The 24,410-nt window shown below is 49.0% G+C and overlaps 1 protein-coding gene across 1 annotated transcript in view; it reads right to left on the bottom strand.

The window, feature by feature from the left end:
* Positions 1 to 9,613, bottom strand: part of LOC122386955 (M-phase inducer phosphatase-like) — a 58,605-nt gene extending 48,992 nt beyond the window's left edge. Inside the window, exons 1-3 of the mRNA XM_043376709.1 lie at positions 9,437 to 9,613; positions 7,767 to 7,953; positions 7,150 to 7,216 (exon numbers count right to left, since the gene is read on the bottom strand). Coding sequence (XP_043232644.1) covers positions 7,150 to 7,216; positions 7,767 to 7,926 — 227 coding nt within the window. The 5' untranslated portion in view covers positions 7,927 to 7,953; positions 9,437 to 9,613. The remainder of the gene's footprint in view (positions 1 to 7,149; positions 7,217 to 7,766; positions 7,954 to 9,436) is intronic.
* Positions 9,614 to 24,410: the final 14,797 nt, after the last annotated feature.

The raw sequence follows: 24,410 nt of genomic DNA, 5'->3' as shown, positions 1-24,410 counted from the left end.
TTCCGCTGCGGACGGAGCCGGGGGTCGAGTGGGACACCGTTCGCCCGGTGGCATGAGGCCACTCATGAAAACACATTCAAATCCACCCGTCAGTGTTTATGTAATCGGCGTTTGGGCGCACTCTACCCCACGTGCGCCATAAGCCGACGGGTACCAGCCTCCAGCAGAGCTAAACAACGAGCAGACCCATAGAGCTAGTTTGTCAGTTGATAGTTCATTTCAAGTTCAAAGATGGACCTCAATTTACCAACGAGCATTCAACATTGACAAGCGAAGAAACTTGAACAAAGCCAACGATCCCAACAATGGATCATAACGGACATTTTGTTTTGGTAATAGCAAGTAGGTATCTTTTACCTTACAGCATGTAAAACTTCTGAGTTCTATATTATTACTTAGAGTGATTATTAACCTTCCAAGCGGAGGGGGGACATTTTTTGCCCCCCCCCCCTTTGTTTTTTCGATATATCTCCAGAACTGCTGCGCCGATCGTCACCAATCTTTCAGTACCCTCCCCGGCATAACTTTTACACATGTGACCAAAATTTTTCCCAAAGGCTATGATCGGTTGGCCGCTAATAACGTCGGAGTGACGTTATTGCTGCCATTTTCGACCCAAAAAACGGTTTCGCGGGAAGAGCTGTCAGGCCTATAACTTTGATGGTACAGAAAAATGTTCGAACATAAAATGTGTAGAATTACTAGGGCTACTATACTGCTATCACGAAATTTTGAGAATTTAGGAATTCAACCCCCAAAATCAAATATTCTTTTATAAAATAGTCAAAAATCCCAAAAGTTTTCCTATTTTCAAAAACCCGGAATACATATGTAATAGCCTCTATCACTTATATTCACATAATAAATTTTAGATCCATACTTCTTTTGGCTAAGGAATAGCAAAAAACTGTTCAAAATTGATGACGTCAAATTTTTTAATCAATTTTTTTAGCAATTCTAGACCACGTAGCGCAAAACAAATGCCACCATTAGACTTGCCGTGACGAGCTGCATCGAATCAATACCCATTTTATGCAAAACTATCAACTTTGAAATTTGACCTTTTTGACCGGACATTGACCTGACCTCCACCAGAAAGTGACCTAAACCGTACCTGATGGTCTTATAACCAACACTATTGAGTTGGAAATGAAAAATTGGCCATAATACATGCATCGCACAACCCTAGTTCAGATGGGTTCATGTGCTGACCCCTGGTGACCTGACCTGTGACCTGACCTGGTATTATCAGTGACCTCTAATAGCAACATACATAGGTACTAGGCAGCTGAAGCCCTATCGCTGATTTTCGACAAAATGCGTTTTACTCAATGACCAATGTTATAGCGCACTCCCTAGAAGACCCATGAACGGTGAAACATTTTATCTTTGACCTGACCTGTGACGTCATCGGTGACCCCAAGGTCAATGAAATTAAATATCCCTCAACAAATTTTACAAGGCTATCGAAAGCCGTTTGAATTTTACGGATCCCTCCAGTACCTAATTTCGGGGATAGGGGGGGGGGGGAATACCCCCCCCCCCCACCGCGCGGAAGGTGGCCGGGAGGCCCACTGGGCCGGCCACCCACTGCCTGCCGGGTTAAGCCACGCCCCACTGGGATATATATTGCAACGCGCCCCACGGGGGTCTTTTTGTAGCCCTCCCCCTCTAAATCTGAAACTACTGGGCCGATTGTCAAAGTTCAAAAGGCGTCTGATAGTCCCGGAAAATTGTCGAGCGAAACCTAATATCATTGACTTTCACCGATGACGTCATATGTCAGGTCAAAATAAAAAGTATCAACGTTTTGGCTTGTTCACAATTTGTGCTTTGGCTTCCGGCTAACAAGTCAGATCTGGCTTTTTTTACTCGTTAATAGATGCTTTAGATACCCTGAGGATATCCTTGTACCTACTTTGATTTTGTTAAGGTCAAGGCCAGGTAATTATAGGGCACGGAAATTCTATATCATGCATCGGTCACGTGACACATATTCTATAGTCCATTTAGGCCTTAGATTTCGAAATCAGTGTCGTTTGTGTCATTTGAGGCCATTTTCAGCTGAATATGGCTGAGGTCAGGTCACTTTTAGGTCAAATTTTTAGGTTGGCATTTTTCAACAAAAAGTGCCTATCAGATGCAGTTTGAGCTCAGAAACACAATAGTGCTATTCATTTTGTTGTACGATGTCGAAAACGTACTGAAAAATGGATTTAAAAAGCATATAATGATAAAATATTCACTACAAAGCGTAAGCACAGCTATTTTTTTAGGATATCGGACTAAAACTACCTTGAGTATGTGTTCTATTACATATACTTTGTTTTTTTTTCGAAAAGTCAAAGTTATAGAGAAAAAAACAATATTTCCGTTTTTAAATTTACAATTTTTATAATTTACCAAATTTTTGAAAATCCGAGATACAGTGGCGCAGCCAGGGGGGGGGTCAGAGGGTCAGCTGACCCCCCCCGAAATTTCTGTCAGGGGCCCGCTCGAGAAAGAGAGGGAGAGAGAGAGAGAGAGAGAGAGAGAGAGAGAGAGAGAGAGAGAGAGAGAGAGAGAGAGAGAGAGAGATCCTAATCTACATAAACGGACGGGTCCGCTTCGAAAAGTAAAGTGCCTAGGTACTGGGACATCACGGGTGAGGGGTAGGCCTGAGGGCCCCGTTGGATGGGTCCGGGCCCCGGGAGAACGGGCCCCGGAGCCCCGGGTGGACGGAGCCCGGGCCCCGGGAGAACGGGCCCCGGAGCCCCGGGTGGACGGAGCCCGGGCCCCCGGGAGAACGGGCCCCGAGCCCCGGGTGGACGGGGCCCGGACCCCCCGGTGGATGGGGCCCAGGCCCTCGGGAGAACGGGCCCGGGCCCCGGGTGGACGGGGCCCAGACTGCGGGTGGATGGGGCCCGGACCCCCGGGCGGACGGGGCCCGGGCCCCCGGTGGATGGGTTCGGGCCCCGGGTGGACGGGGCCCGGGCCCCCGGGAGAACGGGGCCCGGACTCGGAGCCCAGGTGGACGTGGCCCGGGCCCCCGTGGGGATAGGGCCCGGGCCCTCGGGTGAATGGGGCCCGGGCCCCCGGGTGGATGGGGCCGGGTCCCCGGGAGAACGGGGCCCGGGCCCCGGGTGGATGGGGTCCGGCCCTGGGTGGACGGGGCCCGGGCCCCGGGTGGATTGGACCCGGGCCCCGGGAGAACGGGGCCCGGACCCTCGGGTGGACGGGGCCCGGGCCCCAGGTGGATGGGGTCGGGGCCCGGGTGGACGGGGCCCGGACCCCCGGGAGAACGGGGCCCGGGCCCCGGGTGGATTGGACCCGGGCACCGGGAGAACGGGGCCCGGACCCTCGGGTGGACGGGGCCCGGGCCCCAGGTGGATGGGGTCGGGGCCCGGGTGGACGGGGCCCGGACCCCCGGGAGAACGGGGCCCGGGTCCCTGGGAGAACGGGCCCCTGGTGGACGGGCCACGGAGCCCCGGGTGGACGGAGCCCGGGTCCTCGGGTGGACGGGGCCCGGGCCCTCTGATGGACGGGCCCCGGAGCCCCGGGTGGACGGGGCCCGGAGCCCCGGGTGAACGGAGCCCGGGCCCTCGTGTGGACGGGGACCAGCCCCCTGTGGATGGGGCCCGGGCCCTCCGGGTGGATGGGGCCCGCTAGGGTGACCCGCTTGCTCCGCAACGCGAATAAGGGATATTTTCGATCGGTGGGCGTTTGGTTGGTCTTGTGTCCGTGGGTCATGTATACATTTCGGTCGGTTGTCTTTTGACGGCTAAGCATTTTGGTTTGGAAAAAAACATCCATCGCATCGAGGTGCTCGTGTCTGATAACCATACGTCTACTACAGAACTTGTCAAGTGTATTTTATAGCATAGGTTGACGTAGGTCATTGAAAAATGAGAGCCATAGATGAATTGCCATGTAGAGGTTTGAAAATTTATCTTTTTAAGAATACTGTTGCTCGTCTTGCAAAAGCGATGATTGGATCTTGGACAAAATTGAATGCTCTTTCCAACAATGCCATTTTTAATTGTCAAACGTATCAGGTTATGCAGCAAATGCCGTGTAATTAAGTAAGTCATGAACAAAAACCATTTTCTCCAGCGATTTGTTCCACATTGTTTTTAATCAATGCGGTGTTTTAATCAATGCGGGTTTAATCAAAGCGGGTTAATAAACCCGCTCCGTCTGACAGTCACCCGAAAATAGCATTAAGTCCAAAATCCGTCCGAAACGTCAATTTTTCAAGCATAAGTGCCCTCACGGGTGCACGTGGCGCGTGCCATCCCTGCACCGCTCACCATTCGATAGCCCGTTCGATCCTCATTGTTCCCCATGCCGATCGGACCCACGGTTACCGAGATACTGCACGGGGACCGGACCCATGTCGGTCAAATTTAGCCATTTTCGCCCAATTTTGCAAGCCTGTAAAGTCTATGACGCGAGTTTGCACTTATTGAGCACGCGCCATGTGCCCACCACCAGCCCGATCGAGCTGAGACCCCTCACAGGCACGTTCCCCATCCTTGTTTTATAAGTTGCGCAAAGTTCAGCGCACTAACGTAGGTGCAACGGTCTGGCCTGTACCTACCCCGGGATAAGTAACACCATGCCGGGACCACGGTGACAGACAGAATCTACGTCACCACATCACCACACCACAATTCAAACCTGGCCCAAGGCAATACATGACCCATGTGAGCACGTTAACCCTCGCCGGCTCAGGCCATTTTGCGTCCTTCGACGGCACAAGGGAGGGAGGGTACGACCCCCTTCCTCGCGTTTGGCGTATGATCGAGCTAGAGCTTCGCGGAAAAAAACGAGCGTGTTGCCCGTGACGAGAGGAAGCCGATAATACCCAATTCCAAGGTCCTAGGTCACTGGTTGACCTTCTAGGTCAGGTCAATGACCCAAATGTCGGGAAAATCGGGACCTGTTAGAACGTCGTAAAATGTGGCTGCTATAGGTTTTTTGTCGGGGTGCTGATCACGAATATTATGTCAGTTTTGATCACAGATGATGTCTTTATGCAGTTAGCCCAGGTCGGGTCAGGTCAGGTCAGGTCAACCAGTAGTGGTCCCGCCGGGTATTCGTAGTACCTACGTGTCAACCGCCTCTGACAGCTTTGTAACATGTTACGAAGGCACCAGAACTACTTCTTAAATGTTCAAATGGTTGTTAAATTGGAATTCAGTTCCAAAAAAGCTAGCCTAGAAACATGCATAACTTGAAAAAAGTGTACCGAGGTCATCATAGGTCAGTGACCTGACCTGACCTTCAGGTGACGTTGACATCCACCCTTATGCATGGGAGCATCATCAAATCACATGTTTGAACGCTGGAATCCACGAAAGGACTGCAAACGCGCGGCTAATGCGAGCCGGCATATGCCGAACCGCGATTCTGGCCAAACATGGTCTCGGAAAGTAGGTCACAGCTCAAAGTTCATTTGGGTAAGGGTCATTAAATTTCTAGGGTAGGTGTAAAATTGATGAACGCGAGGGTACTGAAAGTTACGTCGCGATCAGCCGCTTTTAACGCGAGTTATTCGCGAAAAAAAAAACCTTAGGGGGTTGCATCAACCCCTCCCCATGTGCCGGCGAGGGTTAAAACTTCTTGTGAGCGAATTCACGTAATGAAGAAGAATAAAGGCACAATGCTTTGTTCGACAGAAGCAGGCAACAGTTCTGATTGCATTATATGCTATGCATATTGCGGAAAGGGCACATTTCGGCCTCGAAAGATACGAATACATACGTCATAGTAACATATTTCTGTGGTGGTCAATTTGCGTAAAAATTGAACACCGGGTGATTAACTACCGAGCTATTGTTCTATCCAAATTTTCTGATTCAAACTCGCTCAGGGTTATCGTGCAGGTAAAGGGGGCCCGCTCAGCAGAATGCGTATGAAATATGGAGAGATTCTGAAAAATGGGTGGGGGGCCCGTACACTAGGGGGCCCGCTTTGGAGGCGATGACCCCCCCGAAACGAAATCCTGGCTGCGCCACTGCCGAGATAGCAGTTTGGTTGCCCTGTGTATTCTGAGTCCTCTCATGAAAAGAAATCGGATCGAGTTTAAAAACTGAACTATTGAGAGCGATTGCTGTCGTTCAAAGTTTTGCGTCGAAATCGGTCAAACATGACGTCACTCTGCGTCATTTCCGGCTGACATATGGTGGCTGCTTAATTTCTATTTAGACACGGTGTCAATTTGGTGCATTCGAGAAGGTAGGTACTGCAAGTTTTGTGTTGATAAATCCAACGTTTTAGAAGATATTGCAGAAAACGAGAGGGTGGCTATGGATAACCCCCTTTTCCAGTGGGGCGCGGGTTAAGCTAACATATGTCTTGAAACACTCGTATTTATTACATATTCACTCGTAACGCCAGCTAGCAGCTCTAAAATATTTTTTTCTCTTTTTTTCTTTTTTACTTAGGCTGGAACGAGAACTTCTAAATATCTTCCCGCTCAGTTCTTACTTCTTCCCATGGGTATCTCAAGTTACCCCTTAACGTTGGAACTTAACCGAGAGGAAGAATAATTAAACATTCATTGTTGGATACCACTTCAAAACATATTGCTTATTTTTTATAAGTGGTCGGGGGAAGTCATATGCCTTTGAATAAAAGCTTATAACAAAACGCTTCTGAAGCATAGCAGGGAGTGGGCCGAGCGGCGGGGTAAGTCGAGCGCGCCGCAGCGAACACTCGGTGGAAGGGAAGGGTTCCGGACGGCACTGGAACCGGGACAGTCAGGCACTGGGTCCGGGCCCCGGGGAACCGGGACCAGGACCGTCTGGGACCGAGACAGACGAAACCGTGCGGCATTGGTAACGAGACTAGGACCGTCTGGAACTGAGTACAGCACCTGGTCTGGCGGTTTAGTGTCCGAGTACAGCACCTGGTCTGGCGGTTTAGTGTCCGAGTACAGCACCTGGTCTGGCGGTTTAGTGTCCGAGTACAGCACCTGGTCTGGCGGTTTAGTGTCCGAGTGTAGCACCAGGTCCCGTGGTCAAGTGTCCGAGTATAGCACCAGGTCCCGTGGTCAAGTGTCCGAGTGTAGCACCAGGTCCCGTGGTCGGCTTCTGTTCCCTGTCTGTGTCGGATCGAGTGGCAGCCCCGCCCAGAGCGGACCCCGGCGGCGGACCGGGGACTGACCTGCGGGAGCGGCTCCTTCCGCCGAGCACGGCTGACGTGGTCGGCGTGTCGGCCTCGTCCGAAGAGCCTGTCGGAACGGACCGCCGGTCAGCGCTCCCAGCAGCATATCACCCGGTCAGCGCCACCAGCAGCGACACATCGCCCGGTCAGCGCCACCAGCAGCGGCACATCGCCCGGTCAGCGCCACCAGCAGCGATATATCGCCCGGTCAGCGCCACCAGCAGCGGCACATCGCCCGGTCAGCGCCACCAGCAGCGATATATCGCCCGGTCAGCGCCACCAGCAGCGGCACATCGCCCGGTCAGCGCCACCAGCAGCGACACATCGCCCGGTCAGCGCCACCAGCAGCGACATATCGCCGGGCCAGCGCCACAGTAGCGACACATCGCCCGCACCCGCACACCCATCCCGACCGTACCGATCTCAGCGAAACCGAGCATCCGCTGGAGGATGGTTTTGATCAACAGCCACAAGTTGTGCCCATGCTCTTTCACTAATTACCGAGCAAAAACAAATCCTACCCGACAGCCCCTCCAAATCAAAATACAGGCTATTAATTAGTATGAATGCTGCTCTAGCCTGTGGTGTGAGCAGCCCCAGTGGTGCGGGCCACGTACTGCTGAAGCCGCGGCGTCCTGGCGACTGGCTGATGGAAGCGGCGCTGAGGTTGTTGGCCAGGTCGGTGACGGGCGAGGGTAGCGCTGGGTCGGAGCGCACTACCAGGCCGGACCGGTTCGGCATCGGCAGCTCCAGGCGGCGGCGCTGCGGACCCGACATGGCGACGGCGGCGGCACGGCGGCACGGCTGGCCGAGCGGGGCGGGGCGCGTCACACACCGGCCGGCGCGGCGCCGGGCGCGTCACACACTGGGCAGGGGGCAGGGCTGCAATACCCGGCCTTGCAGGCAACGAGCTGAACACAATGGCTTACCGAGCCATTTGTGTTCATCAGCAGCATGATATCAGCTGTTTATGTGAAAACAATTAATATAAACGGTTGAAACCTACAGCTCAGATCATGGACATGCAGGGGAAAAGGAATTTTCCATAACCACTAAATACCACCCAACTCATGAAATAATGTAGAACTAAACTGAGACACCTTATCAAAGTGAAAAGTACCTAATTTGAAGCTGTGATAGTACAATAACTGTACTAGGCAGTGCAATGACTTATTATGATGATAGCACTCATGGTAATTTTAAATGAAGTGCTTTGACCTGACTCACACAAGTACCACAGTAATATTTGACAAGGCACATGTCCCAAAATGATGCACCCTTCCATGTCCCAACTCCCAGTTTAGATGAAGGTTATGGCCTTCTTGGTACCTAATCTTTGACTTATGCACCCAGCCCCCACAGCACTACAAAGACCAAATGTTGGTGTCAGGTACGTTTTGGGTAGGCATTTTGGGCATATGTGAGGATGAAGTCCAGGTGGTGGGTTGTAGGTTGGCAGGATGTAGGTTGGGTTGGTAGGTTGGGTTGGTAGGTTGGGTTTGTAGGTTTAGGATGGTAGGTTGGGTTGGTAGGTTGGGTTGGTAGGTTAGGTTGGTAGGTTGTAGGATGGTAGGTTGTAGGTTGGTACGTTTTGGGTTCGTAGGTTGTAGGAATGAAGGTTGTAGGTTTAAGGTTGGTACCTAAGTTATTTAGTAAGATAGTAAGTGAGGTTGGGTCAAGATAGATTATATTTTTATCTACTTAGACTTCATTCTTCAAGTTTAACGGTGCTAGTAGGTTCCATTCAATTTGTTATGGCTTGATTACCTGTTTTTATACAAAAGTTAAATGATAATATTGATGCAACTGTGACACTTGTGGTACAAATGGACAAGTGCCTTTAAAAGGTTACCGTAACCACTCTGCAATCACTCTTGCCCCACAATTTCCAGTAGGGTAAGTTATTTCAAATGATGTAACACCACATTGCATGCAAACTCAGTGGCACATGACCTAACCTGACATTTACATTACACCTGTGTAGCACCTATCCTCTTGGGTAAGGCATCAGGTACCCTATCTAAATAACCAGGTGCTTAGTCTAAGTCTACCTCAACCCTATTCAAAGAATCCTCATGCTGATTACCAGGTCTTATCCGACTGATGACCTTACAACATTTCAATTTCTCAAAGCTCTGATTGCAAAAAAAAAGTTTTTTAGCTTAAAATTGCACATAGAGCAGGGCGGCTCATTCACTTTGATCCCAATCCCCTACGCCTACAAAACATCTATACCGGCCCATCATAAGAAACCTTTCATTTCAGTTACAAAGTAGCACTTACTCACCAGAAACAATCGAAGAAAAGCAGTGATTTAGCCGCCAGACGTCAAAGGTAAATTTAATAAATGTTGTTAATTAGAGAAGAAGTGGGGAGTATGAGGTCTTTAGGTGATTTAGGGGATTTAGGGGGCGTGCCGCCGAGCACAACACACCGGAGCCGGAACCCTCCTCAACTCAAATGCGGCGCGTTACCAAGGCTGGTATTTGGAGCGTATCAAAGATGCTTAAAACGCTGTCAAATTTACAACGAAAATGCCTTTGGCAAATGGCTTCGTCAAGGATGTTGTAGAGCTGCGATTTCAGAAATTCCGTTACGTCTATGTTGAGATGCGTCGAATGATATGTTTTTGTATGGGTGAGATCAGCTTCATGTGTTAGCCCCAGGACATGAAGCAGGTGGAATGGTCTTATCACGTCCCTCGATTTGGCAGGTCGTCCCGAGGCCACTGGTGGCTCTTTCCTAGCCAATAATTCTGAGTGGGGCCCGACTGGGCAAACCTTGGGCATGCCCGCGGTATTTGGTTGGGCTCGCCCAAGCTCCAACCCGGGTTCTGCCCGGCGTATGACACACTTATGTACACCGACCAAAAGCGAAAGTGGAATGGATAGGGCCCTAACTGGGCAAGCCCGTGCGGAACCCAAGCTTAAACGACCTGCCCGGGCTAACTTGGGCATTGCCCGACTTATTCCATGCCGATAGCCCGGGCCAAGCTTAGGCCAAGCCCAAGCTGTGCCCTAGTGGTGAACTTAAGTAGGGCATGCCCAATGTCAGCCCAAAAATCATGGAAAATCATTATTCATTGCTTGGGCTAGGACCAGCCCAAGTTGGTTTTGCCCAAGCATATCCCGAGCCATGCCCAAGTAGCAAAACATCCAAACCGGGCTAACTTGGGGTATGCCCAAGGTATGCCCAACTTGTCCAGGATACGCCCGAGCTAACTGTTTGCTGGGGACTCGGTAGCTCAATTTGATTGGAGCACCCTCAAGAAAAGTCTGAGATATAGGTACAAGTTTTGAGTATCTGGAGGATGTGAACTAAGCCCCTAAGTCTCATCTCCTTATGAAAGCTCGCTCTGGCATTGAGGGCGTTGCGATTAGGACCATGCAGAGGTTCACTTATAACGTCATAGATAAATTATCATTGACATTACCTGACCCGATCTTAAATTGCACTTCAATATCACAGGATTTATCTTGAGTCACAGGTCAGGTGTGCCAGGCAACTTTCGGCTCTCTATCTCGTGCGTGTTCCGAGCTATTGCGAAAACAAAACTTATGGGGGGCGGCACCTCCCCCCCCCCCACACACACACCTATCTACCGATCCTCTACGCAGGTGAGGATTATACCAAAGTCACGGTACCTATAGGGTAAGGTGCCTAATTAGCGACCCTTTCCGATTTGCGACTTACCTCCCTACAGAAAAACTGGCAGGAGAAAACGGGGTAAAAATATCGTCAAAAGTTCAGCAATACTTTGGTTATCAAATCAAATTATTTTCCGGTCGTCGATGTTTCTGGTGGGACGTTTCAGGTGAGTTTAAATAAAAATGACGAGTTTCTTATCCAAAACGTGTATGTTTGGGCCCTCTCTGATGAAAAGCGATGCACATTAGGATGATGTACCTTTATTATTCTGAATCGACATTCCTTTTTCAATTGATTGCCGTTTTCCCATAGTGAATCGCTCAACTGTGCACAGCATGACGGTTAAAAATGTGTCGCAACTCATATGTGTGGCAATGTGTGGCAGGGGATGCACTGGCGGTCGCAGCCGCTAGCAAAAGGGGGGGCCAAAGTCACACTCGCGGGACATAACATTATCCGTCACCGGGAGGGGGGGGGGGGTGATCGGCTAATTTTTTACGTCCACGAGGCGCCGCACAGTTGGCATTACTTATGCTTCATCCATCTCATTCTTGCGTGAAATCTTTGAGCTCAATTTAAAGGTAGTGTGCCAGCTTTCTTGGACCGTATGGAGTTAATGGCCCAGATAAGGAGAACCGGATTTTTAGAACTTATCCATACCTTCAAAACTCATGGAAACGTCTTAAATTCTTCAAATTTTGAGTACCCCAGTGCGAAATTCGCCCCGACGGGTTGTCGGTCGTACCCCAACCACATTTCACACCACTATGAACAATAAATGCACACACTGAAATCGCTATTACCGATATGCTCATCCAATCAAGTTTCGATAAACCCGTTCATCATCATCTCCTGCGGTTTCGAACACGCCTGTTAGGTGGCTTCTGATGCTCGTCGAGGTCGGAATTTCCAAATACGCGTGGTGCGTCGGGCCGCGCGCTCTGACTTCGGCCAAGAAAAATGCGTCAGCTGATCATTGTCATTTCTGCCACTTGCGTGTGGTGAAATGGGGTCATAACTTATAAGACGGCTTTTTCATATCAATTATTTTACATAAAATCATATTTCAAACCATAAATAATGTTCGACAGCCAAATAAAAGAAACAATACCAATACGGGCTTACAGTTTAAGGCTCGACATTGTGTTGTCTACGATTAGACAGCTGATAACTCATTCCCGTACGTCGTATGGTCGTAACACTATAATGACCTTTGCTTATTGTCACAAGTGCGCCGCATTCGCGATTGTTGCCCGACGCCTGTTTGCAGGTGAGCCCACTACAGTTGTTATACATATCTAAAAACCGAAAAACTTTTAGGCGAAAAAGGCACTATTCCAGGCCCATTTTTGATTTTTTTGCGATATTATGTAAAAACAGAAGCTTCTTATCCTAGGAAAAATAAAATGGGAAATCTTTCAAAGGTGGCACACTACCTTTAAGGCAAAATCACCAGTTCCATTTACCGTCTCACGGTGTGCCCACCGGTCGGGCCGCTGCACCGTCCATGACGACGGATCGGTGAAGCATAGGTATACTGGAAGGTCAGGCACGCGGATTCATGACCTTACCACTCTATAAAACAATTCGGAAAAGTACAGATACATCTTGCTAAAAAGTACAGATACCTCTTGCTTTGAACAAGCATGTGAAACCCAGAGAGCATTTTTAGACTATGACACTCATATAGGTACCTAGTTGTGTGGCGGCGGGAGAGAGTAGGTACACCGGCCTCTGGAGACCCCCACAGGTTCCGAGCTTTCAGAATTGGCATCTGAGGGCCGCGCGCGACTCCTGCGGGGCTTCGCAACGGCTCTGTTGGGGCTCACTCAACCTGCCTAGTCCTACTGCTAAAAAGACTGGCCCTGAGCCCTAAGGACTTCATCAGTCTCTGCCAGCCCCAGGACCCACACCGGCTCATGGGGTCCCGACCTCGAAATATGAGGGAATCAGCGCGGGACCATCAGGACGTAAAGCAATCTCGATCAGGACCAACGTAAGGCTGTGCCGGAGACTGCGTGAGCCCTCTCTTCAGAAACCCACCCATGTATGTTTTCATGTAGAGGCTAGTTTAGGGCCCTCAGAGACCAGTACAGGGCCTGCAAACTACAAAGGCCAGTAGTTTGAGACCATCAGAGACCGAGTTGGGCTCTCAGAAGCTAATGTGGGTCCTTACTCATTACAGGCCAGCATGGGCCCTCAGAGGTCAGCGTGGGGCCCTAAAAGACCGGCATGAGCCGTCGTTGGACCCCAGAGGCCAGCAGAGGGCCCTCAAAGGCCAAGATGGGCCCTCCTCAGAGCCCAATGCAGACCCTTAGAGGCCGGCATCGGGTCTTCAGCAGCCAGTGCGGGGCCCTTATTGGCACCTAAAGGTTCGTCTTGGGACACCAGAGACAGAAATAAGGCCACCGGAGACCGGTGTGAGACCCTCAGACGCCGGTTGGGACCACTGAGGCCGGTTAGGGGCCCTCATAGGCCAGATGTGGGGTCTCAGAGGTTGATGTAGGCTCTTAGCGGTCAACGTAGGCGCTTGACCGCCACTGAAGTTCCCTCAGAGGTCAGTGTAGGACGTTCAAAGACCGGTGTGGAAGCTATATTAATAGCTGGGCGTGGGTTTTTTAGCCTCGTGACGATCGAATAATTGCCAGGGCCCCATACACCTATATGGGGGCCCATTGGTTGTTTGAGGGGGGGGGGAATGATATGATGGCCCCCTTTATTGACCTTTGGGGGCATGGCCCTGATGCCCCCCCCCCGGCCCCCGCGACCGCCACTGTGTACACATTACACACATGCCTCTGAGATTACATACTAGCTCATGCAAACTCTATGCAGGCCCCGGAGGTCCCACGCTAATGAAACCAAGCCGGCATACGGCGTCACCACCGGGCTTCTGAGGTGCACAGCACCAACCCATGAGGTCTTACTTTAGTGTCTTGGAGCCAATCTCCTTTAGCAGGGCCCACCCGCCACTGCCGAAGAGGGTCTCATGCCAGCCATTGCTGAATGCTGGGCCTACGAGAGCCTCAAGTAAACCCACGCTGATATTCCATATAAGATCCGGCCATACTCGTGAACCGGTGCCAGCGACGCTGACCGCCAAATTGACAGAATGCGAAACTGAGCCCACTCATGAGTGAAATTTACGTCCTTTGATGGCGCAAGAAAGAAAATGAAACATACGAAAAGCTTTTCTAGGACTTTTGATCGATCTGAAAGGTGGGGCCAAAAGATAGTATGGCCCCACCTTTCAGCACCAAAGGGGGGGCCATGGCCCCCGTGGCCCCCCCCTGCGACCGCCAGTGAGGGGATGCCAAATGTCGTCACCGACTGCAGGGGTGCCGAATTCAGCGCGGACCTCGAATATCATACGAGATAGCCCGCAAAATTTGGGTTTCCGCCTTCTTTTCGCCTTCGGTGCATCACTTGATCAGTTTTTACTTACGCAAATGTGTTGGATAAACGTTCCTGTTCGAGTAATTCAGTGCTTTGCGTATAGGTTACCTTTTTGAGATCATATTTCATCTTTTCAGGCGTCGCATTTTTTGCCATTTTTAATATGGGGAAACCCATAGACTTATTAGCGACCCTCCCCGGTCGCTAATCGGGAAGAGTTCCCTATTAGCGTTTTTTGCAATGGTTTGCCAAAATGCTCACTACAAATAAGTTAGTGAATATTGGGGCAGAAAATGACAATAGTTTAAAAGAAAAATGAACGATCTCTCCGAAAATCAAGCCAGTAATACAGTGGCACCCACAGAGCGTGAGCAATGACGGTTCAAATTAAGGGGGTCGCTAATTAGGCACCTTACCCTATGAGACGCTAACTTGATGGATAACGCAATTGGCGCAAAATCATCAAGCTGACCTTTTAAGGTCACCGAGGTCACCTGAGGTCCCCATTTCCAATAAGCAAGGTCAAGGTGAAATTTTACCAGTGGTGGGCACGGGCACTTCGATAACTCCTATCGATAACGATTATCGAAGTCGTTATCGACGATAACGTTTTTTTTCAAGTTTATCGTAAGGTATTCATTACCGTTATCGAAGTAGCGTTATCAAAGTCCCCGTTTCGGTCAATCGATAACGATAACTTCATTAAATTCGACGCGAGGGAATAGTTTACCTTCAACATGGAGAGAACAGTTTTGTAGGTAGATTGAGCACTGAAAAATGCCATTTAGGGGAAAGTGGGGTAAGACGGTCAGGGTAGGTAAGACGGGCACCCCTTCTGCAGACCAAACCAATAGCGCTACGAGCGAGAAAAATTAGGACCAGAATTGAGAATTGCCTTTCCCACCACACACCACCATTGAAGTCTGGTGAATTTCTGTTCAGTCGATAATCTTTTATTTTGAATTGAAAACATCCAAAATGTATTGTGCAAGCTTTTGTGTGGAGCACTATAGAGTTAAAAACTCGCAATCACTTGTGGTACACTCATATGCCACCAGTGTTCATTATACCTACCGCGGATTCACTTTTTCTGCATCAAATTCTCCACAGAGCAAAATCGTGCTGAACTTCTGACATTGAGTTAGGGCCAGGGGTATTAAGACGGGCAATTATGAATACAATGGGTCTGTAATGGCGAAAATATTTTGGTTGCTGTAGGAAAAAAAAAGAAGCATTTCTAATAAGAATATGTTTGATTCGGATTCCCACAGACATGTTAGCAATATTCCTTCGGCACACGGTTTATTCTCGAATAATGAATGTGAAAAACGGTTCTACATGGCTTCTGAACTATAGGGCCTATATACGAGCATACGCCTTCTGCACGAATCTCGTATATTGCCATTTCCGAAGCATCGAGACCAACGAGCGACTGTATCAATGCGGCTAATCTCGGGCATTTGTTGCGAACTGTGCTGGTCGGTGAAAGAAGCTGGCCGTCTTGCCCTACCCATGTGACCGTCTTACCCCATGAGGTGGGGTAAGACGGGTTTTTGCAAGGTTTTGCAAAAATAGCTGCAGTTTATTTGTTGAATCAGGTCGAAGTCTCATCTTCTGGCAAATGGAAGTAAAATGTCTAAAAAAAAGGCTTTCACTGAGTTTCCCGTTTCTATATGATGTTTCTAACCGGCCAAAAAAAATGGCTCCAAAGTTAAGGTGACCGCCTTACCCCACTTTCCCCTAATTGGAATGTCTTTCGGCCCAACAAGCTCTGTCGCCGAAGATATTCAAGTTTTTGTTTTACGTTTGTTGGTTTGTTTGTACGAGAAAAGTAACATTTTCAGTAGCGGCGGAACACCCTCAATTAAGGGGGGGGGGGGCACCGCCGACTTTTGGTCCCATTCTTTCCATGCAACGCCCATAGGGCTAATGTTAAAATGCCAAAATCAAAGGGGGGCACGGTGCCCCGGTGCCCTCCCCGTTCCGCCGCCTAGGTATGAACATTTTCACTGTTCTTAGCCTTCCTTTTTGTTTCAGTGCAGCCCTAATGGTGTTGTATGAGCGAATGGGAAAAAATAATTAGAAGGTTAGGGGAAAGTGGGTGTATTGCGCCCTCCTAACCAATTGCGCCCACCAACATTCCCATGGATTCACTGGCATGTTTTGAATTTTGTGTTCGAAAACATTATTTTCCCCACTGGATAGTTCCTTTTATGGCCCAAGCTCCCCGATGAAGCCAATCAGCAAGGCTCATTACGCCATCAAAGATGTTACGGCGTTTTCTTAGCTTTTTTGCAGTATTTTGAACCGTTTGCTATAAAAATTTGTGATATTTGTGTGATTTTCAGAGTGATATTTAGATAGAAAAACCATTTTTCATTATGTTTCACTGAAACAGTAAACTTCCTTCAACATCTTTATGATAACTTCTACGCTTTTATTAAAAAGTACCTCAATATTAATTGCGCCCATGGCAATTGCGCCATGTCCGTGAAGTTAGCGTCAGCAACAGCAACGAATACAGCGTCGGATTCAGAATCGCTTAAAAAGCTAATATTAGATCAATTGGGGGACGGGGAGCAAGAATATGACCTTTATTTGGCCCTAGCTCTTACCCCTTACCCCTTAATCGGCCCTTAAACGAGGGGCGCGTCAAAAGTGCCTCAAGGGTTCGTCTGATCGCCAAAATAAGGGTCGCAATCGATTCCTCGGGTCAATATCTAGCCGCAGCCTCGGGTTCCAGATGTGTGCAGCTTACCCCTTACCCCTTAATCGGCCCTTAAAGGAAGGGGCGCGTCAAAAGTGCCTCAAGGGTTCGTCTGATCGCCAAAATAAGGGTCGCAATCGATTCCTCGGGTCAATATCTAGCCGCAGCCTCGGGTTCCAGATGTGTGCAACTTACCCCTTACCCCTTAATCGGCCCTTAAAGGAAGGGGCGCGTCAAAAGTGCCTCAAGGGTTCGTCTGATCGCCAAAATAAGGCTCGCAATCGATTCCTCGGGTCAATATCTAGCCGCAGCCTCGGGTTCCAGATGTGTGCAACTTACCCCTTACCCCTTAATCGGCCCTTAAACGAGGGGCGCGTCAAAAGTGCCTCAAGGGTTCGTCTGATCGCCAAAATAAGGGTCGCAATCGATTCCTCGGGTCAATATCTAGCCGCAGCCTTGGGTTCCAGATGTGTGCAACTTACCCCTTACCCCTTAATCGGCCCTTAAAGGAAGGGGCGCGTCAAAAGTGCCTCAAGGGTTCGTCTGATCGCCAAAATAAGGGTCGCAATCGATTCCTCGGGTCAATATCTAGCCGCAGCCTCGGGTTCCAGATGTGTGCAACTTACCCCTTACCCCTTAATCGGCCCTTAAAGGAAGGGGCGCGTCAAAAGTGCCTCAAGGGTTCGTCTGATCGCCCAAATAGTTGCACACATCTGGAACCCGAGGCTGCGGCTAGATATTGACCCGGGGAATCGATTGCGACCCTTATTTTGGCGATCAGACGAACCCTTGCGGCACTTTTGACGCGCCCCTTCCTTTAAGGGCCGATTAAGGGGTAAGGGGTAAGTTGCACACATCTGGAACCAGAGGCTGCGGCTAGATATTGACCCGGGTATTCGATTGCGACCCTTATTTTGGCGATTAGAAAAACCCTTGAGGCACTTTTGACGCGCTCCTTCTTTTAAGGGCCGATTAAGGGGTAAGGGGTAAGTTGCACACATCTGCAACCCGAGGCTGCGGCTAGATATTGACCCGAGGAATAGATTGCGACCCTTATTTTGGCGATCAGACGAACCCTTGAGGCACTTTTGACGCACCCCTTCCTTTAAGGGCCGATGAAGGGGTAAGGGGTAAGTTGCACACATCTGGAACCCAAGGCTGCGGCTAGATATTGACCCGAGGAATCGATTGTGACCCTTATTTTGGCGATCAGACGAACCCTTGAGGCACTTTTGACGCGCCCCTTCCTTTAAGGGCCGATTAAGGGGTAAGGGGTAAGCTGCACACATCTGGAACCCGAGGCTGCGGCTAGATATTGACCCGAGGAATCGATTGCGACCCTTATTTTGGCGATCAGACGAACCCTTGAGGCACTTTTGACGCGCCCCTTCCTTTAAGGGCCGATTAAGGGGTAAGGGGTAAGAGCTAGGGCCAAATAAAGGTCATATTCCTGCTCCCCGTCCCCCAATTGACCTAGAATGAGTTTTTTAAGCGATTCTGAATCCGACGCTGTATTCGTTGCTGTTGCTGACGCTAACTTCACGGACATAATTGCGCCACGGGGGTGCAAATAGAATAATGGTGTAGCTATTGTATCACGACAGTATGAATGCATCATTAACTGATTGCAATAAAGAAGGAGTTTAATGTCAGGCAGGGGAGCAAGTGCAACCCGCTGTCGTCAGTCCGCAAATTATTTCTCTCGTCAAACTTATAATGTAGCCGCCATTTACTAGGCTACGAACTTGTGTAATTGACAAAATACGACATTTTCAACATGGACTCAGGCGTGAGAGGTGTCAGCTATGATACCTAAAAAAGTAAAAACTGATGTCATAAAGCTGTCGAAACGATAAAAATTACTAATTTTGAGAGAAACGATTGAAAATGTAACCGTATGGGCGAAAACGTTCACATATATCTAGTTGGTTACAGTAAACGTTTTTGTTGCACCTTTACAAGCGTACGGACACATGTAAAGCTATCTACCTGGGCAAAAAAAAAAAAAAACATCGCGATTTACACCTACATTTATTATTTAACCAGCGTGAATAACATTATGAATGTTAAAGTAAGACGCAATGACATTAGACTGCCGGGGTGTATGCATTCCGTCTAATTCGCTTAGCCATGTACATATAGGGCGCAATTGGGTTCTAATTGCGCCATCCCCCTGGCGCAATTTACGGCAGTTGTTGGCAAATGCGCCCTTTTGCATGCTTCTGAAAAAGCAGCTGTCAGAAGCAAACGAAACATTCTTAATTGATCGGGAGGCTCTTAAATCGTAGCCAATGAGTTTCTCTTTGAAATGGTTACCTGCAGTGCATGCTTGCTTATATCTCCAGCGGTTTTCTTACAATTAGCGTTTTTCTTTACGGTGGCGCAATTCACCCTCCTTCCTCTTCCTTTCAAATATTTTATCCATTCGAATTCTTTTTTTTTTTGAAGCTATCATTATAATAGTTATCGCGTCACCGAAGTGACTGATTTGGTTATCGAGTCATCGTTATCGAAGTCGCTGACTTCGAAATCAAGTCGTGAAGTTACGAGTGCCCGCCACTGGAAATTGCGTGCGGCAAATCGACTGCTGGTGGCATTTTCGTCCCGATCGGCCCAGTGCATCAGAGTAAAGGGATCCGATTTCATCAGCCGTTTCGAATATGGTGACCTCAGGTGACCCCGTGGTGACCTCGAAAGGTCAAAGCGACGTTCTCACATTGCAGCCATTTTATAACTCGGGAACTACCAAGGCGATCGAGACGAAAACACCCCCAGTCGATTTACCATATGAGCGTCGCCATGGGGGGGGGGGCAAGCGGGGCAGCTTGCCCCCCCCCCAACCTCGGACCGGGCACCCCCTGAGATCGATACAGATCCGATGAGATTTTGGAGTCGGGAAAAAATGGGGGTACCTTTCTGAGAATGTCCGTGAGGTCAGACTCGGTTGGAGCGTGCAGTTTAAACCAGAGTCTGACTCGCAGTCGCCAAAATCTTCAAGACTCCGAGTCCAGACTCGGAAATGTCAATGCTGTGATTCATTCCATGTTCCTAGTTCGTTCTTTATTACATTTTACAGCTGATTTTCATAAGTTTTGGAGTGCTGACACAATTTTCGTTCAAAGCGTGAAACGAAATCTTCGGGGCCTTTCTCAACTCTCGCCAAATGTCTGCGACAGGCTCAATTACCGTGCAAGTGTCGCAGGGCTCATGAGCTTGCTTTAAACAAAGGCTCCTAAGGAGCTCCACTGAGCCCTAAAGAAGCTTTCAGAGGGCCCAAACGGGCCTCTGAAAGTCCCACTGGTGTCCATGTTCTCTGAGGGCCCATACAGGGATCTTTGAGCCTTCGAACATTTCTGAGAACCTTAAAGGGACCCTCCCACCTTCAAAAAAGTCAATGAATTGGCATGAAAGTGATGTCGCTCGGTTCAAAAAGAGCAAAAACAAATATCTACCAAATTTCATCGAAAAATATTCACCGGTTTTCAAGATATTAGACTTTTACTTTTGTTTACTTTTTGGGATCTCCGCTGTTCCTAGCGACTTCATTTGAAAGTGCGGCATTTGTTGCGCGCAAAGCAGCATATACCACCGCGTGCTACAAAACGTTTTAGTCAAACATTTAAAAATCGTTAGATATCTGCGCTGACGTCACACATTCAGAGGGGTATTCCTATGCATTAGCCCCTCTGAATCAAAATGCTGCAATTTTGAAATTCAATATTTCCGATTTAAGGCATTTCTCGGTGTTGTGAGTGCCGAAACCGGTAATTGTGAGCCAGGGACCCCATTTTGGCTATCTCAACTCAAATTTAATGTTAAGGTGGGAGGGTCCCTTTAACTGGCCTCTGATAGTTCAGCCAAACTTTTGAGGCGACAGACTTTGCTAACCCCAAGCCGGCATCTGAGGGGCGCAGCTCACGTGTCCCTCTGAGGTCCGCAACACATGTTTATTATGTCCCTGCGTAAGGTCCTTAGGGATTTGACACAGACCCCGAGGGTTCGCACTGTTATCCGAGGACTCCAGGCTCACCCTGGGCCTAGTTTCTTAGCGCCCGCCGCCCACACTGGCTTCTGAGGGCCCCACCTTGGGCTCGGAAAGCCCTAAAGCACCACGTACACGTAAATATTTGAGGTGACCCACGCCGATCTCCGGGATCCTAAGCATGCTTCTGAGAGTCAGCACTGACCCTGAGTGGCCTGAAATGGCCTGAAAGTCCCAAACCTATCTCTAAGGGATCCCTTGACGCTATGCCGTGCGTAACTTTTGGTTCCGTGTAACAGTTTTTGTTCGCGTTTGCAGCGCTTCCCTTCACACGAAAAACGAGAAACTTGTGTTCACACTCGAGTGAACAAAACACTTCCTCTCACTTGAGCAAAGATGAATTACTTCCGATTCACACTTCCGACATTCACTCTCCGCCGAATGCCCAACTTAGCTACGATCGGTGGCTGGGATAAGTCCTATACATTTCACGTAAAACCTCTGCATGCATGCGTGAATGGTGGTTTTAGCAGGGTGATCCGATTAAATGGAGCGTTTTTCACCTTTTTCTGGGTAATGATCATGAGCGTCGAGCGTCTACACAGGGGCCCTCTGCAGTGCGTCGGCAATCGCAGCCACTATATACTATAATTCTACCAGTCGTTTTTGTCATACAATTTATAAATTTCGAATTTTTCTGCAAAAAATTACATGTCATAGCTAGAAGAAAACCTTTGTCACCATCGGACTCCTCGTGCACCATTGCGCGTCGAATGGTATGTAAAACGAGTGAGTAAAGACTGGGGAAAGGCAAGTTTTAACACAAAAGTTGATTTTGCCCCCCCAACCGAAAATCTCTGGCGACGCCTATGTTAAGATACCTACCTATTTTGTCATCAGCTGTTTCGAATATGGTAACCTCAGGTGGCCTGGGTGACTTTGGGAGTTCCCATAACCGTTTTCGCCTATTGCAGCCATTCGATAACCCAGCAACTACTGGACCGATCGAGACGAAAACATCACAAGTCGATTCGTTGTATGCGATTTCATCTGACGCTTCGGATATGGTGACCTCAGGTGACCTCGGTGACCTTGGTAGGCCACATAATTGTTCTCGCCTATTGCAGTTATTTTATTGCAGCCTCGATAAAACCAGTTCACCGAGGTCACCTGAGGTCACCATATTCGAAAGGGCTGATGAGATCGCTTACAGCAAATCGACTTGTGGTGTTTTCGTCTCGATCTGCGATCAGTCTAGTAGTTGCTGAGTTATAGGATATGGCTGCAATAATAGGATATATAGGATATATATAGGATGTGCCCCCCTTTGATTTTGGCATTTTAACATTAGCCCTATGGGCGTTGCATGGAAAGAATGGGACCAAAAGTCGGCAGTGCCCCTTTTGTTCCGCCGCTACTGCTGTGTAATGCAAATATTATCTCTGTAATGAAAAGAATTGATTCATTGCTGTATTTTATCTAACTTAATTAACAATCGGACATTGTAGGTTTGACCAAGGCCCTAATTGACAACTTTTTGCCCCACCAACTTTCCTGGAAAAGCTCGACCCATGTCGCATAGACTGGTGGTGCTTTCCCCCGCGTTCCCCCGCGACATCGAACGCGGGGTTAGTCTCGATCGGCCCAGCAGTTCCTGTTAGAGATGTCAATCGGATACCAACTTTTTGGTATACCTACCGATACCAAACCGATACCAACTTGGTATTTGGTACTTCAATCGTAATGTACATATTTGGTATTTTGTTGGTATCATAAGCCCTCACTAATGTATAAGAGGCTAAGAAATCGGTAAAAAGTTGGTATTTACCTCAGTTTCCCAAGTTGGTTAATGGTTTGGTTTCGGTATTTTCCCGTGGTTTTGGTTGGTATTTCCGTAATTGACATCACTAGTTCCTGTGTTATAGAATGGCCGCAATAGGTGAAATCGTCAAGGTTATCTTTTATAGTCACCGAGATAGCTTGTGGTCACCATACTCAAAATAGCTCGTAAAATCGCTTATTTTGATTCGAATGGTGTTAATTTCGTTTTGATCGATTTAGTGGTTCTCCAGTTGTGGAATAACTACAAGTGTGGCGGTCGAATAACACCGAGCCCTGTTCTAAAATCTAGTGCATACATTGACCTCTATAGTAACCTAGACGGGCGACTGCCGCGCCGCGGCCGGCACGGAATCGTTCCCGCATGGGGGCGCAGTGGCGCCACCTGCAAGTGGTCAGAAGTTCCCGGTCCCGGTAGACGGTCCATGTTAAGTGGGTAACTTTTTAAGTTGATTTTTATGAAAAATACAGCCTGCGGATGGCTGAAAAGGATTGTTATGTAACTGAACATGCTTTCTTAAGATGTGATGTGTTCGATTTCCAACAGGATGGCTCGAGCCATGCAATAAAGTGCATTATTTCAAATGACCCGGACGCTGGCATGGTGCAAAGCATATCGAAACGTGGAGAGGCTCCCTGCCGTAGGTAAGGCCATGCGGGACCAGGAACGTACCCGCTTCCTACTCAAGTGGCAAAAGATGATCAATTAGCAACCGAAAGGGGGTTGGGTCGAACGGACCCCCCCCCCCGGCCCCCACCTCCTCAGCTTTTCGCAAATAACTCGCGTAAAAAGCGACCGATCAATCGCGACGAAACTTTCAGTAACCTCGCGTAAATCAGTTTTACACCTAACCTAAAAATGTCATGACCCAGAGTCCCTGACCCAAATGACCTTTTGACCTGTGATCTACTTTTCGAGACCATATGTTGGGCCGGAATCGCGATTTGGCACATGTCGGCTCGCATTAGCCGCGCGTTTGCAGTCTTTTCGTGGTTTCAAGCGCTCAAACACGTGGTAAAATGCTGCTCCCGTGCATTAGGGTGGGTGTCAAGGTCACCTGAAGGTCAGGTCAGGTCATTGACCTTTAATGACCTCGGTTCACTTTTTCGAGTTTTACATGTTTGTAGGCTAGTTTTGGAGCTGATTTTCGAATTTAACAATTATTTTAACGTTTACGAAGTAGTTTTGGTGCCTTCGTGTCGTGTTACGAAGCTGTCAGAGGCGGTTGACACCTACTGGGGTCTGGGAATACCCGGCAGGACCCCTACTGGTTGACCTGGCCTGACCCAACCTGGCCTAAATGCATCCAGACATCATCTGTGATAAAAATGAACATGATATTCGTGATCAGCACCCCGAAAACCTCATATCAGCAACACTTAACGACGTTCTAACAGGTCCCGATTTTCCCGACGCTTGGGTCATTGACCTGCCCGGCTGGAAGGTCAACCAATGACCTAGGACCTTAAAATTGCGTATCATCGGTTTCCTCTCGTCTACTTGCAATTTCATCCCTGATAGTCTGCCAGTGCTTAACCCTCGCCCGTATTGGTGTTTTTCCAGCCGCGAACGTATAAGGGGGGGGGGTCCGTTGGACCCCCCCCTGCCGTTTCGCCCCTGATCGAGCTAGAGCTTCGCGGAAAAAACGAGCGTGTTGCCCGTGACGAGAGGAAGCCGATGATACCCAA

This window comes from Amphibalanus amphitrite, unplaced genomic scaffold, assembly GCF_019059575.1.
Source record: "Amphibalanus amphitrite isolate SeventyFive unplaced genomic scaffold, NRLGWU_Aamphi_draft 000268F_arrow, whole genome shotgun sequence".
Classification (NCBI taxonomy): Eukaryota; Metazoa; Arthropoda; class Thecostraca; order Balanomorpha; family Balanidae; genus Amphibalanus; species Amphibalanus amphitrite.
Note: the sequence above shows the minus strand (reverse complement) of the source record. Positions and strands in the feature narration are given on the sequence as shown.